Raw genomic sequence first — 16,767 nt, 5'->3', positions numbered from 1 at the left:
TTGGCCGGCAGCAGCTGGGTGGGAAAGGAGGCTGTGGGGGAGGGGCAGCCCACACCTGAAGTCCAAACTAGCCCCTGGCTGGGAGCCAGGCGGTCCTGCCTCCCGCCTCCGCTCCTGGAGACAGGTGACCATCCCATTTTACAGATGGTGAGACCAAAGGCCAGAGAGGGGCCACTCCGTTCCTCCATGGAGCCCGAATGTGTGCCTAGCGCAAGTGCAGCCTCCTAATCTTTTTTAAAAAGTACTTATTTGTTTATTTGAAAATCAGAGTTAGAGAGATCGCTCTCCCATCCGCTGGTTCACTCCCCAAATGGCCCCCAATAACCAGGGCTGGGGCAGGCTGAAGCCAGGAGCCAGGAGCTTTTTCTGGGTCTCCCACACGGGTGCAGGGGTCCAAGCACTTGGGCCGTCCTCCACTGCTTTCCCAGACCATAGCAGAGAGCTGGATCGGAAGTGGAGCAGCCAGGACTCTACTGGTGCCCATGTGGGATGCTGACGCCGCAGGTGGTGGCCTAAGCCCCCTACGCCATAGCCATAGCACCAGCCCCAGCCTCCTAATCTTGATCTCTGTGGCCTTTGGCCTTTGAACATCACCTGCCTGCCTGTGTCCCCTCCCCCGCTCCTGGCCCCTCCCCCATGCCAGACAGAAGCCCAGCACTTGAAAGGTCTCTGAGTATTTGAGGGATGAGTGGCACCTGTAGCCCTGGCCAGGGCAGGCTGCTGGCCAGCTCTCAGCCTCTCCCGCCACCCCCCAGTCCCAGGGGTCCCCCTGCAGGCACCCCCTCTCCTGTTTAGAGGGGCCAGGGCCCTGTGGACAACCTTCTCCTGGCTGGCAGCCCTGTCTTGGACTGGTCAGGAGGGTTGCCTGAAAGAGGCGGCATTAATACTGGGGTTGGGAAGGGCCTTTTGGAGACCCGGGAGCTAGGGGGGCCTGGTGCTGTGTGAACAGTGGGCGTGGCCCAGGTTCTGCACTCACCCTGCAGACTGGTGGAGGAAGCTAGGGCAGGACATTGCCCGCCTGCCATGCTTAGATTCTGTCCCAGGCACAAGGCTGGGCAACAAAGGGGCTTCAGCGCAGGAGGCCCAGGGGAGAGTTACAGGACGGGACTTCAAAAGGTTCTTGGAAAATGAAATTAAAAAAATCTTAGTGCACCAGTTCCATCCGTTGGTTCACTCCCCAGATGTCCACAACAGCCCAGCGCTGGGCCAGGCCAAAGCCAGGAGCCTGGGACTCCATCCGGGTCTCCCACGTGGGTGGCAGGGGCCCATCTTGCACTGCCTTCCTGGGGTGTTAGCAAAGGAGCAGCTCTGATACGGGATGCTGGTATCCCAGGCAACGGTTAACCTGCTGTGCCATGATGCCGGCCCTTTGGTTTGATTTTTCTAAAAAGGTTGACTGATTTCAGAGGCAGAGAAGTCGTCCATTCACTGGCTCACTCCCCAGATGCCCAGAAGCTCCGTCCACATCCCCAGGTGGGCGGCAGGGACCCTAGTACCCCCGGGCTGTCACCTGCCACCTTCCCAGGTGCATTAGCAGGAAGCCAGATTGGAGACAGGGAGCAGCCGGGAGTTGAACCCCGCACTGCAGTGTGGGATGGGGGCAGCCCGGCGGGGGCTTACCTCGCTGCACCACGACGCCCACTCCCTGTCTTTGGATACTCGAGAATTCATTGTAAAGCGCCTCCAGCGTCACATGAGCTAAACAAGCACGTCTGGACCTGTGTGGTCTCTTGTCAAGCATGGGGATGGAGCCTGGGGTGGGGGGAGAGGCAGCAGGGTCCCTGTATCCCCAGGAGCAGCCCAGGCCACTCTGGGCCTTGTCAGTGGTGGGCCTGGGGCCTCCTTGGCCTGGCTTCTTCCAGCACTGCCCCAGGCAAGCTGCGGGCTGGGGTCGTAGCAGCGTCAAACCCCCCTGTGTTCAGTGCTGTGTGCTGGGGCGGCCGAGTCCCTCAGTGGCTCAGCCCCTGCTGGTGAGACAAGATCGGCTGACAGGGCAGAGAGCCTGGGCGTGTCGAGGCCCCAGCGTGGGCAGCCAGGAACATTGCCTCTGGAGCCAGACTGCCTGGGTTTGAACCTTGCCCCTGCCACTTGCTGGGTGAACTTGAACTTGGCAGGGCCTTAAACCCCTCTCTCAGTGTGCTGCTCTGGAAAGCTAAGGTAATGATGATGATGACAGTCCCTGAATTATCAAGTTGTGCAGGGCTGAATGCTGTGTGTGACGGGCTCAGAACACCTGTCACCGTAGCCTTGAGTGTCTGCTACTCCACGCCGTCCTCCTGTGCACAAGACTCCCCTCGCGTGCATGTGTGCACGTATGTGGTCACAGACCTGTGCACGTCGCTGGCATCCGCCAGGCCCACCCACTGTGGGTGTGTTTTTGGGAAGGGAGCCGTCTTCCTCCCCCACATCTGCCCGCCTTGTCTTGCTGTGTGGCCGGCTCCGTGTCTCAGAGCTGCGTGGGGTGGGGATGGGGATACGGCAGGCATCAGGGGACGAATTGGCCCCCTGTCCCCATGTAGCTCCATCCCAGTCCCTGAGAAGCCATGTGCCTGGTAGTTTGTTGCCACGGAGCCGTGCTGCTGGGAGGGGCTCTCACCAGGGCCAGGTTTCCTGTGTTACCCTGCCGTGGGACACGGGGTCTGTGGGTTGCAACTCCTTCCCCTCTGCCTGGGTTGCCAGGAACCTCGAAGCCCAGTGGTGTATTTCATTGCCACGTGTTTCCTGAGTCACAAGTTCTCTGCCTTCTTGCCCTCCCTCTGTGCCTGTCTCCCTCATTTGCTATTTCGTTCTATAGGAAATGTTTTTCCTCTCTGATTTTTTTCATGCTTGTCCCTGCCTTTTTTGCAAATGTTACTGAACTGTGGCACCGAGGAGTATGTACCACCAGTGAATTTCCTTTTTTATTTCTTTAAGATTGATTTATTTGAAGACAGAGAGAAGGAGAGAGAGGTCTTCCATCCATTGGTTCACTCGCCAAGTGGCCGCAAGTGACCAGGGCTGGGCCAGGACGAAGCCAGGAGCTTCTTCCAGGTCTCCCACGTGGGTGCAGGGGCCCAAGCACTTGGGCCATCCTTTGCTGGCTTCCCAGGTGCATTAGCAGGGAGCTGGATCAGAAGTGGAGCAGCCGGGGCTCCATCATTGCTCTGCCGATGTGCGACGCCAGCATCGCAGGTGGCAGCTTAAGCCACTGCACCAGGCCCCGGCCCCCGTTTCTGCTGGTTCGGTTTGAGGAGCTGCCCTACCGTTTTCCACCCTGGGCTGCTGTCCCAGGCTGTATTCCTCCCCGCCATGTGCCAGGGTTCCCAGGTCTCATCCTCGCCCACGCTCCTGGTTTTCTGTGTGTGTGACCTTAGCCAGCCTAGCAGGGGTGAGGCGGCGTCTGCCTGTGGTTTGGGTTTGCACAGGCTTCCGTAGCATCGCATGTCTAGTCCGGTGAGCCGTGCCTCCTCAAGGCCCCTTGCTGTGTCGTGCGCAGTGGGAGCAAACAACGGGCATCTGTTTGCTCATAACTTCTGGTGGTGGCCACGGGGTGGTTTCCTGTTTGCAACCATCCATCAGGTGTACCGTGCATGCTCCCCGAGGGCCATTTGCTCCTGCTGGGACGATCTCCCAGGCCAGCTCAGGCCACTGGCCCCGCGGTTCCCTCCTGCTCTCCGTCATCTCTGTCTGCCCAGGGCCCAGCCTCCTGGGGTGCACTCCTCCGGTTTCTGCGTTGCTTCCTCAATCTGTGGTCCCGCACACCCTGCACCCACCTATGAGCTGGGTGGCAGAGGGCATGACCAGCTCCTCTCTGTGCCCAGGGATCTTCGGGCAGCGCCTGGAGGACACGGTCCACCACGAGCGGAAGTATGGCCCCCGCCTGGCCCCCTTGCTGGTGGAGCAGTGTGTGGACTTCATCCGGGAGCGCGGGCTCTCCGAGGAGGGCCTCTTCCGCATGCCTGGCCAGGCCAACCTGGTGAGGGACCTGCAGGACTCCTTCGACTGCGGGGAGAAGCCGCTGTTTGACAGGTGAGCTGCAGCGGGGCGGGGCGCAGGGCCCTGGGGTCTCGTCCCGGGATGGATGCCTGCCGTGGATGGGCTGCTTCCTGGAGGGGCCTTCACCCTGGGCTGGTGGACCGAAGGCAGGCAGGGCCGCTGCTGGTTGCTGGGCCAGGGTAGCTGTGTCCAGGCTGCGTCTGGGACTCCTGGCTTTCTGCAGGGCTGGCTCGGGCTGGCTGGGCCTCAGGCTCCATCGGTGGCTCTGCCCCGCCTCTTCTCAGGTATCCTAGACTGGGGGGGGGGGTGTCCCCTCCGCCTGCCCAGCTTAAACCACCCCTGGGCTGCCCTATCCGCCTCCTCGCTCTCTGGCCACCCCTACTGCTCCCCCCAGGACGGCATCCAAAGGCCTCTGGACTTGGACTTGCCCGTCCCCTGCAGCCCTGAGCTCTGGCTGCCTCTGGCCCTGCAGCTGCCCCCGGGGGCCGGGGACCTCGCTCTGGCCTGCCCATGGTGTCGGCGTTTCCTCTTGGCCCCGTCCAGCACAGGGTCCCCTTCTCCTCCCCTCCAGACCCGGGGCCTAGGCCGCACCCCCTTAGTAAGTCCCACCCAGCCGGAGGCCTCTGCCCTCCCATCAGGCTGCCCCTGGGTCCTGGGCCCCGTGTCCTTGTTGCTGAGGCTTGAGGAGGGGTCTCTTCCCATGCTGGACCCTCAGGGCCCCCGCCCCCAGCACAGCATACCCCACCCCTTTGCAGAGGAAGCACCTTGAGGAAGGCAGAGGTGGCCTGGGGGGCACCGGCGGCAGCAGCAGTGCTAAGGGGACGGCGAGCGCTGGCACAGTGGGGGTGTTGGGGCGCCAGTCCTTACCCTGACTGGGAGGAGCCCAGTGGGGCCCCGGGGTGGGGGTGGGGGTGGGGGTGAAGCACCCTCAGGAAAGACTGCGCAGGGTGCAGGGAGGTCCTGGGAAGGCCACCATGTTTGAGGGTGTGTTGGGGGGGGCAGGGAGGTGTGGGCCAGGCCCCCAGGTGCAGGCAGAGAGGGGTGGGGGATGGGCACTGAGGCAGACCTGGCCAAGGGGTCCCTCCCAGGAGTGCAGAGATGGGGAGGGCGGTGCAGGTGGAGGACACACGGCTCCCACTGACCCACCTCGCTGCCCTGGGCAGGGGGCAGCTGATTGGTCCTGCGGTGCCCGCTCTGCCCTGCTCTGCAGGCTGGGAGATCCTGAGGTGCTGCCCTAGGGCCTGGAGGAATGGGATTCATGGTGGGGGGGTGCACTTGGCTGGGAGGAGAGTTCAGGAATAAGTCCCAAGCAAAACCAGCAGGGCCCCTGCAGTGACGGTGACAGTGGGGCAGGAGGACCCCAGGGGAGTTGGTGCTGGGTTGGGGTGAGGGCCAGGCATAGCTGAGCGGCAGGGGTGCGGCTGGTGAGGTGGAGGGGTTGCTCACCTTGCTTGGCACAGCAGCGGCCCTGTGCCCCCAACAGGAAAAGGGGGAGCCCTCGGGGCTGGCCCTTGCCACGCTTCTTTGCTTTTACTGCCTGGTGACCCTCCCCGCCCCCCCACCCCCACCCAGGGGTCCACAGTGGAGGACATGGACATGGACGGGGAAGCTGGGGGCAGGGGTGGGGCACTATCTGGCCCCACCAGACCAAGAGCTGTCAGGCCGGAGGCAGGGAGGGGCCCTGGGTGTGTGGATTTGGGGTGCAGAGGGGCACATGGAACCCCAGTGTGTGTGTGCAAGTGTGGGAATGGTGGGGCTGGGGCTTAAGTGATTACAGGGAGAGACTGGCCTCGTGGTGCTGGGGTAAGAGCACCCACGATGCTGGCGTCCATGTCGGAGCACCAGTTCTCACGCTGGAGTCGCCACTGCTCCAATTCCTTTCCAGCTCCCTGCTCGTGCAGCTGGGGAGGCAGCGGACAAGGGCCCGAGTGCTTGGGTCGGGCCCCTCGTGTGGGAGACCCAGGTGGAGTTCTTGGCTCCTGGGCTTCAGCCTGGCTCAGACCTGGCTGCTGCAAGACCTCGGTCTCTCCCTCTAGCGTGATGGAGGCACGACTGTGTTTCTCTGGCTCACTCCCCAAATAGCAACAGTCAGGGCTGGGCTAGGCTGGGCTGAAACTGGGAACTCCACCCGGGTCTCCCTCCCCCGGGGGCAGCAGGAACCCTTACCCTGCTCATTAGCAGGAAGCTAGAGTGGGGAACAGAGCTGGGCTGCAGCTCCGGGCGGCCAAGCGCCTGCTCTGGGTCCAGGCATTAAATCTGGGCCCTTGAAAAGCAGAGGGATTGTCTGAGGGCCGGGCCTGGCTTGGAATGAGGGCTTGGCCAGGGCACACGCGGGACCCAGGGTGAGAGTGGGACCAGGACACTGCGGCCTGAGTGGACATTGAAAATGCTGGAGAAAGGTGGTGACCAGAGGAGCCCAGGGCCTCTGACCTGCCCAGGCCCTGGTGGCCAGGGCACAGGACTCCTGGTGGAGGAACCCAGCAGGTACCTAACCCAGCTCATCCCCTTCTGGTCAAGGGCAAGTTCAGGGCTGGGCAGCCTCGGGGAGCCCCGTGGGATGGCCCCTGCCGCCGCCTCTGTGGGAGCTGGCCCTGGTCACGTGCGATACCCCTGATTTCTCCAAGGTGGCCCCTTGAGTCCCACGCAGTTGATGCGGAAGAGACAGCCATTGCTAAAGGTCTGCACAGGCGTGAGACAACAGGCGGCCCCGCGGAGATGGGGGCGGGGGTGAGCTGGTCACCCCCACAGCTCACAGGGCCCTCCTCCTCCCCCGCCCCCTCCAGCACGACGGACGTGCACACGGTGGCCTCCCTGCTGAAACTCTACCTGCGGGAGCTCCCCGAGCCCGTGGTCCCCTTCGCCAGGTACGAGGACTTCCTCAGCTGCGCCCAGCTGCTCACCAAGGATGAGGGGGAGGTTAGTGGCTCCGGGGTCCCGGCCTGGGGGGGTGGTGGTGGCTGGGCGGAGGGCACGTGGAGTCAGGACCCCAACTCAAGCTCGTGGCAGGGGCCTCCTGGGGTGTGCTGTTCGTGGTGGGTGCAGGAGTACCCTGCTCTGTGTATGGGGGCTCCACCCCTCGTGCAGGTCTCTGGGAGGGCCAGAGACTAGAGCAGACCCCGTCTGGGCCGCGGCTCAGTGGTACAGTGGGTTACACTGCCACCTGCCCTGCTGGCAGCCTGTACCGGAGCTCTGGTTTGCGTCCTGGCTGCTCCACTTCCCATCCAGCTCCCTGCTAATGCGCCTGGGAAAGCAGTGGGAGATGGCCCAAGGGCTTGGACCCCTGCCACCCCTGTGGGAGACCTGGATGGAGTTCCTAGCTCCTGGTTTCTGCTTGGCCTGGTCCCAGCTGTTGCAGCCCCTTGGGGAGTGAACCAGCCCATGGAAGACCTGTCATTCTGCACATGGTGTCTGGCCAGGGCGCCCAGCCTTGGCTGCCATGCTGTGGGTGGTCCTGGGCCACAGCCATCTCCCACCCTGGGCTGCCAGGAGGCTCAGGACCAGGGAGACCTGTCTCCCTAGTTCTGCCCTACTTTTCTCCTAAAAGATTCTGAGTTGGCTCTGGGGACACAGGGCACAGCCCGCCCCTTCCCTCCCCCAGCCCCGCAGGTGCCGGCTGCAGCCCTAGGTCGGTGGGGGAGATTCAGGCTGTTATCTGGCAAATATTTGTGCCTTGATAAGTGAGCTGAGCCATTCCTCGTCGCCCCACAGCTGCTCACCCCTCCCACCTCCATGCTCCTTGTCCCCTGGGTTCAAAACCCTGTGTTTTTGTGTTTTTCTCCTTATTCCCAAGGGGACTCTGGAGCTGGCTAAACAAGTGAGCAGCCTTCCGCAGGCCAACTACAACCTGCTCAGATACATCTGCAGGTAAGTGCACAGCCCTGTGCAGGCCACACCCCCAGGCCCGCCTCTCTGCAGGCCCATGGGAGCAGGGACGCACCTCTGTCCCCGGGGCACCTTTGCTGCCGTGTCTGCCCCTCGGCCACAACCCCTCCCAGGTCCTCCCCCAGGCAAGGTGGTCCTCTCCCAGAGCACCTGTCTCTGCCTGCTTTTCCTTCCAGGAAGACGGCGGGCTCCTGTCCCTTGGCCGTGACTTCTCATGGCCGTCTTGCGCCCCCTAGGGGCAGCTCTGCCCTCCCACAAGCCTGGCCGGGCAGCTGGCCGTGCCCAGCCGCCATGACCACCCCAGGGCAGCATGGATGGCTGTGGGGGTCCCATTCTTCCGCTGTGGCTCCCCCGCAGGTTTCTGGATGAGGTACAGGCCCACTCCGATGTCAACAAGATGAGCGTCCAGAACCTGGCCACTGTCTTTGGACCCAACATCCTGCGGCCACAGGTGGAAGACCCAGTGACCATCATGGAAGGTAATGGGGGGGGGGGCACCGGGGGCTTCCAAGGCGTGGGCTCGCTTGGGTGCAGGACAAATCCTCACGAGCAGCCCAGCCAAGTGCCAGGCCCTCTCGCTGGTGGCAGCCGGTCACTGGGTGCAGTTAGCATGGCCAGGCGAGGTGAGGAGCCCGTGGCCTGCCCTTGGACACACACAGACGTGTTCTGCTCACCTTTCACAATTAAATGATTGTCATGGGGTCCTGGGCGCCAGGCCCTGGGGAATTTCTCTTCTGTGATAAATCATTAAAATGTGAACAATCCAAAGTCCCAGCAGCCCCCAACCAGCCTCGCTCCCAGCCCGTGCCGTGGGAGTGGTCTTGTTCTACAGACGTGAGTAGCCGTGAGGCCACTGGCACGCGGGTGCAGGTGTAGGCTGGCGTGGGGATGGAGTCAGTGCAGCTCAGGGGCCAGAGCCCCACACCCTGGCCAGAGCCACGCCACTGAGGGCTGTGGCCCTTGCTCCCTGGGGGAGAGGCAGTGGCTTGAGAGGGTGCCGCTGTCCTGCCTCTCCCATGCCCAGAGTGAAGCCGGCCTTCTGAGGCCAGGAAAACCAAGTCCCCACCTGCCAGCTTACTTCCCCCTCACTTGATTCTTCCCAGGATTCCCAGGGGGAGGGGACAAAAGCCCCTCCCCGCATGGGAGTCTCCCTGGTCACCTAGCCCACCTCCCTGGACCCTGCTCTGTGGCTGTGGGTTCCAGGAGGCAGCGAGGGGCCAGTTCCACAGCAGGGTGCCCCCGGCACTGGCACAGGATTGGAGCCTGCATCTCGGGGAGTGTGCGTGCGTGATTCTGGGTGTGCATGCCCATGGGACTGCGTGCACGCACGTGTGAAGAACTGCTCTGTTCCCCGTCCCAGAAGCCTGTGCCCTGCAGAGTGGCCCAGCCCCCACCAGCGGTACAGGGGGTGAAGGCTCTGGTCTCCAGCCCCAGACTGCCACCTGCTCATCCGGCAGCCTTGATGGCCCCAGGCCTGCTTTTGCCTGCCCGCCTGGCCAGCTGGTGGAGTAGGCGTGGGCACAGTGCTTCCACCATCTGTGGGCTCTAGGTCTGAGGACCTGGTTCTGCCCAGGCCTGGGGGACTTGGCGGGCGTGTGGCCAGGGGCCCTGGGTCCTGGCTGTGGCTCCGTGCACCACCATGACCCCCTCCCCTGTGTCTGGCAGGCACGTCCCTGGTCCAGCACCTCATGACTGTCCTCATCCGCAAGCACAGCCAGCTCTTCGCCGCCAAGGCCCCGGAAGGGCCCACCTCCCCGCGCGGCGGCTCCCAGTGCACTGTGGGCTGGGGCTCTGAGGAGGCCCCACGGGCCAGCCAGGGGGAGCCCAGCGGCCCCAGCCCGCCAGCGCACAGGACCTCCTCCCTGGACGGGCCCGCGGCTGCTGCGCTGGCCAGGACGTCCGCTGCGGGCGCCGGCGGCCCAGGGAGCCGGCTGCAGGCTCTGCCCGGCTGGAAGGCTTCCCTGCGGCCCGGAAGCTCATCTCCGGAGGTGCCCATCGTGTCCTCGGGCGGGGGCTGGCTCAGGAACGGGCTGTCCTCCCTGCGTGGCCACCGCCGGGCCTCCTCGGGGGACCGGCTCAAGGACGCGGGCTCCGCGCAGAGACTGTCCACCTATGACAACGTGCCGGCGCCCAGCCCCCTGCCCGGCACAGCCAGCGAGGCCAGCACCGCCTGGTCCGCGGCCTCGTCCTCCCGCGAGGCTTCGCTCAGCAGCTGCACGGCCTGCAGGGCCAGCGACTCATCCGCCTGCAGCTCCCTGCACACCGAGTGGGCCCTCGAGCCGTCCCCGCTGCCCAGCAGCAGTGACGAACGCAGGTCCCCAGAGCCGGGCCGCGGCCTGGACGAGGTGGGCACGGGCGGCGTCTCCGGCAGTGAGCCCAGCGACCCGGGCAGCCCCTCCCAGGCCCACGGCCGCCGCGGCCGGGCTCTTCAGGACCTGGTCTCCGAGCTCAGGGCAGAGCTGTGCCGGCAGAGGACTGAGTATGAGAGCAGCCTGCACAGGTAACGGGGAGCGCCGCAGGACCCCCACTGCAGGTGGGGGGAGTGGCCCTGTCGCTGGGAAAGCGCCACGAGCTGGCAGGCACTGCATACAGTCGGTGCTCCCTAAGTGCCTGCTGCAGGCACAGCGAGCGAGGGCCGGCCCCGCCAGCCGGCGTGCCTGGGCCTGGCCACTTTACAAAGCTGTGGAAAGCGGACCAAGAAGGTAAGTTGAGGCAGGAGTGTGGCACAGCGGGACACCCCCATGCCGGAGCAGAGTCCCTGCCTGCTCCTGGCTCCCACGGGTGCACGCCCGGGAGGAGGCCGGCGCTCAGCCACACAGAATCATCTTTCGAATCCTTTCCCGGGACCTTTCGGACGGGCCCAGGGTCCGCCCCGCCACAGAGCCCTGCAGCGCCGCGCTGAGTTCTGCAGCCCAGGTTGCAGGCCGAGGGCTGCCCCACGCAGCGCCCCGGCCCCGTCAGCTGTCACCCTCGCAGGGCCTGTGGCGGGTTGTGGGCGCTTCCTTTACCGGGAGGCATTCCTGTGGTTTCCAGCGGGGGCTGGAAGGAGGGGGCAGCCGTGCCTGAGCCAGGACTTGAACAGGGAGCTTCGAAATGTTCATAGAAAATGCGAATTAAAAAAAAGGCATGGATCTAAAAAAAATTTCTTTTGCACCAAATTGCATTTTCCACGAACATTCTGCAGATCCTGCCTAGGATCAGGCTGGGAGGAGGAGACCGCCCCAGGTGTACAGCGCAGGGCAAACCCCCAGCCGGAAGCCAAAGGTGGCCCTGCAGGTCCCGTCCTGACACACAGGGGTGGAGGGTGACTGCAGCCCATGAGCTCACGGATAAGAACCGCAGGCCCGGGCCAGGGAGTCAGAGCCGGGTGCTCCTGCATCCGCTGTGAGCCACCCTCCTACCTCCCTAGAGGTGCACCTTGAGCAGTCCTGGCCTGCTGGGGATGGGCTCAGTGCCCGCACAGGCGCTCTGGGCACAAGCTCGCTCGCCTATCGCCTGGCACACCCAGGATGCCTGGGCGCCTCCTGCATCCATGCGAACTGCGGCCCGGTGGGCTGAGCTGGACGAGGCTCCCAGAGGCAGCGGGCCTGCAGCCGCCAGCCCCGTAGCGTACTCACGGCACACGGCCCGGCCGTGCTGTCCTGGTTGGAGGCAGGGACGCGAGCGAGGAGGAGGTTTTCTGTGCCTGGGACGGCCCTGGGGGTTAGCCCCTCGCCCGGTGCCGCGTGCTGTGGGGGAGCGTGCCCCTGCTCTGTGCCTCAACAACAGGGGCAGTGGGAGTGGTACTGTGTGGCCTGAGGGGGCCGGGCTGCCTTCCGTCACCCCCAGAACAGACTGGGATGTCCTGCAGGCCAGCCCGGGTTCTTAGAGGCAGATTCTGTGAGCTCCAGGCTGTGCCCAGTGGGTGAGGGATGTGGCTGTTGTGCCCCACGCCTATCGGCCAGGCGCTGTGCGGGCACACGTGGTGACTGGTTTCAGAAGCGGATGCTGGGTGTCACTGCACGGTGTCCAGTGTCCCCGGGCTGGCGCTCAGTCCCGGTGTACGGGGTCCCATGGGATAGAAGGAGCGGACAGGCCGACAGGTGTCTCGGCCTACTCAGTGGGGGCGGTGCTATGTGGGCTCTGGTGGGGGCAGCAAAGGGCATGGTTGTGACCACAGGAAGTGTCACCAAGGCGGGGGTGGGGGGCACCTGAGCCTGAGGAGACACCTGGGCCCTGATCCAGCTCCCCTGCACCGTTCCCGCAGGGCCTGTGCTATTGCGTGGGGTGAGTGGCCTTGGGGCTCAGGAGTTGGGGGCGGGGCTTCCAGCCTCCAGCGCTAACGCAGCGGTGTTGTTTGGCTGGCGGGCTCACGGGGAGGGGCCTCTCCCTTGGCGGCCGGTGTGACAGCTCCCACTGGGAGACCCCCAGGGCCACCCCGGCGCGTGGCGCGTGCTTGGCGAAGCCAGCGAGCCAAAGCCTAAAGCTGAGCCTGTGTGTCTTGATGCCTCAGGATTGAAGAGGGCAGCGCCGACCTGAGGCGGCAGCTGGCGCGCCTGGAGGAGGAGCTGGCCCAGGAGAAGCAGCGGCGCAGCATGCTGGAGATCAAGCTGCGCAACTCGGAGCGCGCCCGCGAGGACGCCGAGCGCCGCAACCGGCTGCTGCAGCGCGAGATGGAGGAGTTCTTCTCCACCCTGGGGAGCCTGACCGGGGCCCCCGCGCCCAAGCAGGAGTGACGGCGAGCGCCCCGCTGGGCCGGGCCGGGCGAGGAGCCAGGAACGCAGCAGCTCACTCGCAGGCTGGGGGCTGCGGCGCCCACTCATCCAGGCAGGGCCTGGTGGGTGGCGGAGGGGCCGCTGCCAAGAGCACCCTAGGCCCCTCCCCCAGGAAGCCCTCCGCAAGTGTATTAAATTTGCCCTGGAAGCACGATGCCGCGTGATGGACTCATTCCTCCTGTGTGTCTGGAAGGCAGGGAGACGGCTCTCCCAGCCACTGGCTCACGCCCCAGGTTTCCACGGCGCTGCGCCAGGCTGAAGCCAGGAGCCTGGAACTCAGCCTGGGTCTCTCCCCCATGGGTGGCGGGGGCCCAAGCCCTTGAGCCATCACCTGCTGCCTCCCAGGGTGCACACGAGCAGGGAGCTGGATTGGAAGTGGAGCCAGGATTAGCACACAGGTGCTCTGGTACAGGATGTGGGGTCCTCAGTGGTGCCTTACCCACAGTGCTGAGCGCCTGCCCCAGTGAGTCATTTGGTTTTACCAAGTGCTCTCTGTTCCCTCAGTGGTGAGGCGCCCCCTGCAGGGTGCGTTCAGAAGCGGGATGTGGGGCACCCGTATTGCTGGCACAGACACAGGCCTGGGTCTTGCCTCTGGCACCTCTCTCCCCCAACCCCCCTGGTCTCTGCCTCTGCACTGGACTCGGGCTGGGGCCGGGGCTGTGGGCAGAACTCAGTGTGGAAGCTGCGTGCCCGTGCCCCTGCCCCCCAGCAGCTGGGGTCGGGGGAGCGGGAGAGCTGGGCCAAGGCTGTGCGCCTCCTGAGCCCCAGGCTCCCTGTAAGCAAGCGTCAGCCCCGCACCTTCTGTGCCACCTGCTCTCCTCCAGGTCCTACGCAGCCTCCAACTCCACCAGGGCACCTCCTCACACCCCACAGTGCCAGGCCAGGCCCTCCACTGTGCACTAGGGGGAGGGGGCACAGCAGTGCCAGCGCCGCCATCCTGCCCCTGGCTCGGTGTCCCTTCGCACAGCCTCTCGCTGCCGCAGAGCAGTAAGCTGTGGGGGGCTTGGTGAGGGACAGGTGGTCCCCACACACCCCGATTTCTGACCCGTGTCTGCCTGAGTCATCAGGAAGTCGGGTATAATCCACTGGCACACCTGGCCGGTTAGAATGGGCCAGCCAGCTGTGGACTGGGTGGGTGCCTGCGCAGGCCCTCAACAGTGCCGGCTGCTGCTGCGGCGTTCCCAGGAGCCACCTCTGCTCCTCTCCGCCACGGCAAGCTCAGGGTCAGGGAACTGGATGCCGCCTTCCCTCTATTCAAGGAGAAAGAGTGGGGGACGACTCTGGTTTGGTGAGAGTGCTGGGTGCCGCTCTCCCTGTGCAGGGGAACAGGCTTGGGGAAGCTGCTGGGAGGGCCAGTGTACCTGCAGGGTCCTGCTGAGAGCCTCGCGCAGTCCTGGAGTCCGGCCACGCACACTTGCAGAGAAGAGCTGGGGGCTTCAACACGATGACATGGTCCTGGCCTCCAGTGCCAGCGAGCTTCACGCCAAGTCCTTACTAGGGAATGGCAGCTCGCGAGTCATGGCCGCCATCTGCTGGCAAAACTAGGATCTGCAAGTGAAAATTAATAGGCAACGTTCAGTACCGCATCGCTCTCCATCCGGTGAAGCCTCTGTACTTCTGTCTGCGGGGCTTGGGCGGGGCTGCCGCTGCTGAGACCTGGGAACAGGAAGCGCCATGGTCTCATTTCAGCAGACGTTTGGATTGCAGGTGCAATCCTTTGCAGCGGTTCTAAGTGCCTTGCGTGCCTCTCATGTACTCTCCAGGGTCTCGCTGGCACTTTTCAGCTGAGGTCATGGAGGCAGACGTTTCCAGCTCCCAGCCAGCACAAGGCAGTGAGGAGTCGGGCTTCCAGCGCAGGCAGGTTGGTCTTAGGGCCTCATTTTTAACCACCAGCCCACCCCGGAGAGATGCAGGCTGGATGCTGAAAGCATGAGGGTCAAAGTGGGTGCTGGAACACAGACGTCCAGGTCAGGACGAGGGCAGGAAGCACGACACCCGGGCTGGGTTCTGTAATACAGACAGGAACCTCCGGGTAAAGCAAGTAGGATGGAAAGGGGGCCAGAAGGAGCCAAGGGGCCGGGGTGCTGCGGGCAGTGGGAGACACTTGAGGACAGGAGGTCCACACTGCCTGAGGCTCCCCGTCCATGTGGGGATAAAGGCGACAAGCCCGAAGGCCAGGGCGTTTGTGACTTCCGTTCTAGTGGAGAGCCCATAGAGAAGCAGCCAGACATGGGGCGGTGTGGTGGTGCAGCGGGTTAATCCACCGCGCATCCCACACGGACATCAGCTTGAGTCCCAGCTGCTCCACTTCCCACCCAGCTCCCTGCTGAGGTGCCTGGGAAAGCAGTAAAGAGGGCCCAAGTGCTGGTGTCCCTGTACACAAGCGGGAGACCTAGAAGAAGCTCCTGGCTCCTGCCCAGCCATTGGGGCCAGCTGGGGAGTGAACCAGAGGATGGAAGATGTGGGTCACCTTCTCTGTAACTCTTTCAAATAACTCCTACACATAGGTGCCAAAGTTGTTTCTTTAAAAAAGTAGCAAGACATAAGCTCCGCTCCAACACAGCATGTCCCCTGGAAGCCGACCCCCAGGCTGATCACAAGGTCCTCTCTGGGGGTGACTCTCAGCGGGGACCTGCAGGACGGGGGGCAGGCAGGAGAGGAGCTGGAGAAGTGGGTGCTGGCACCCTCGGATGGGACACTGAGAGCTTCCCTTCATGCTAAAGGAGACAGGAACGCATCGGAGCTTCCAGTGCGCTTCGGCCCCTGGGTGGAGGGTAGGTGGCTTCAGTGGGGGCAGAAGTGCATACAGGGAGACTGGTCAGGGAGCTGTCGCCATGTGCAGGCCAAATGTGACACAGAGCTGCAGAGGAGTGGAGGGAACCAGGGGCTGGGGAGGGACCTGGCCCTGGGGGTTGGAGAAGACCTGGGTTCTCTGGCTTTGCTGCACTTTGGGGAGGGGTTGGGGCAGCTCCAGAGGCCAAAATCTCTCTTAGCACATTTAATGGCGGGGGTGGAGGGGGTGCACTTTGTCCCCAGACATAGCTGCCAGATTTGAGACAGCTGTCAGGTTTTAAAAGCAGGATTTACAGAACTCCTGCGGCCAGACTGGCTCGCTGGGGGCAGCAGCAGCGTCATGCCGGGAGCAGCCAGCGCCTGAGATGCTAACTAGATCCTGCTCCACACGGGCTAATGCGCACTCCTCATGGCTTCACACTGCAGACCCCCGGCCAGCATGAGGCTAGGGTCATGGGCGCAGGCTGAGCCCACGCTGTCGCTGCTACAGTGCTGTAATGCCGGCGTGCTGCGTGCGGCTTCCACGCTGCCGGCCGCAAATACCGCAGGTGGGAGTCGCTGGCTCCCCCAGCCCCGCCCTGTTTTGAACGTGGACTTCCTGGGCGCACACGGCGGTCTTGGATCTCCTGTACAGAGTGGCGTGTGTGCCGCAGGCGCCCGAAAGCACAGTGATCACAGGGCTCACGGAGGAGGGACGGCCTCAGCTGGGCCTTTGGCAGGGAGGACTTTTAAGAAGATACTCATTTTTGTTTTTCTGAAGGACTGAGCGAGTGAGAAAGATCAAGAGGGATCTTCCATTGGCTGGTTCACTCCCCAAATGGTCACAAAAGTGGGGCTGGGCCAGGCTGAAGCCAGGAGCCCAGAATTCCAAGGTCTCCCATGTGGGTGGCCGGGACCCGAGTACTTGGCCCATGGTCTGCTGCCTCCCAGGGTGCACATCGGCAGGGAGCTGGCATCGGGAGCAGAGCGGGGACTTGAACCCAGGCACTGTGAGCTGGGATGCGGCGTTGGCCCTGAGGCTGGCTGGCAGCCTGACGTGCAGACACCAGCAGGGGTATGCACACACCACGGGGATGCCTTGGAGGAGGTTCGCTGGGGTAGGGAGTGACTCGTGAGGTGTTTCAAACAGCCTCACCAACACCACGGGCTCTGCCACTCCTGGGGCCTGAGCATGGCTGTGCTGACGTCAGACCAAAGGTGCTTGCCCTTCTCTCCGGCATCCCAGGGTATCCCAGTTCACTTCCATTCCTTTCTGAGGCTGAGATCACTAGGCTGAGGCCTGTCCACAGCTCTGCATCGCAGCTCCGGCTCCCCCAGGCCCAGTCTCGCAGCACGGTCTCTGCAGTTTCCTCCTTTTAGCTTG

The 16,767-nt window shown here is 63.9% G+C and overlaps 1 protein-coding gene across 16 annotated transcripts in view; it reads left to right on the top strand.

The window, feature by feature from the left end:
• The window catches only part of ARHGAP22 (Rho GTPase activating protein 22), a 189,838-nt gene extending 177,075 nt beyond the window's left edge, over positions 1-12,763 (top strand). For 15 of the 16 annotated variants that reach the window (XM_051837514.3, XM_089314152.1, XM_051837515.3 and 12 more), the window contains 6 exons: positions 3,801-4,008; positions 6,759-6,891; positions 7,766-7,839; positions 8,215-8,336; positions 9,523-10,357; positions 12,350-12,763. In XM_051837514.3, coding sequence (XP_051693474.1) covers positions 3,801-4,008; positions 6,759-6,891; positions 7,766-7,839; positions 8,215-8,336; positions 9,523-10,357; positions 12,350-12,572 — 1,595 coding nt within the window. In that variant the 3' untranslated portion in view covers positions 12,573-12,763. Of the gene's footprint in view, positions 1-3,800; positions 4,009-6,758; positions 6,892-7,765; positions 7,840-8,214; positions 8,337-9,522; positions 10,560-12,349 lie in introns of all 16 variants that reach the window. The other variant, XR_007916083.3, reaches the window with a different exon arrangement.
• Positions 12,764-16,767: the final 4,004 nt, after the last annotated feature.

The sequence above is a fragment of the Oryctolagus cuniculus genome, chromosome 15 (assembly GCF_051225735.1).
Source record: "Oryctolagus cuniculus isolate XC-2025 breed Fujian yellow rabbit chromosome 15, ASM5122573v1, whole genome shotgun sequence".
Classification (NCBI taxonomy): domain Eukaryota; kingdom Metazoa; phylum Chordata; class Mammalia; order Lagomorpha; family Leporidae; genus Oryctolagus; species Oryctolagus cuniculus.
The sequence above is the reverse complement of the archived record's forward strand: the minus strand, read 5'-3'. Positions and strand labels throughout refer to the sequence as shown.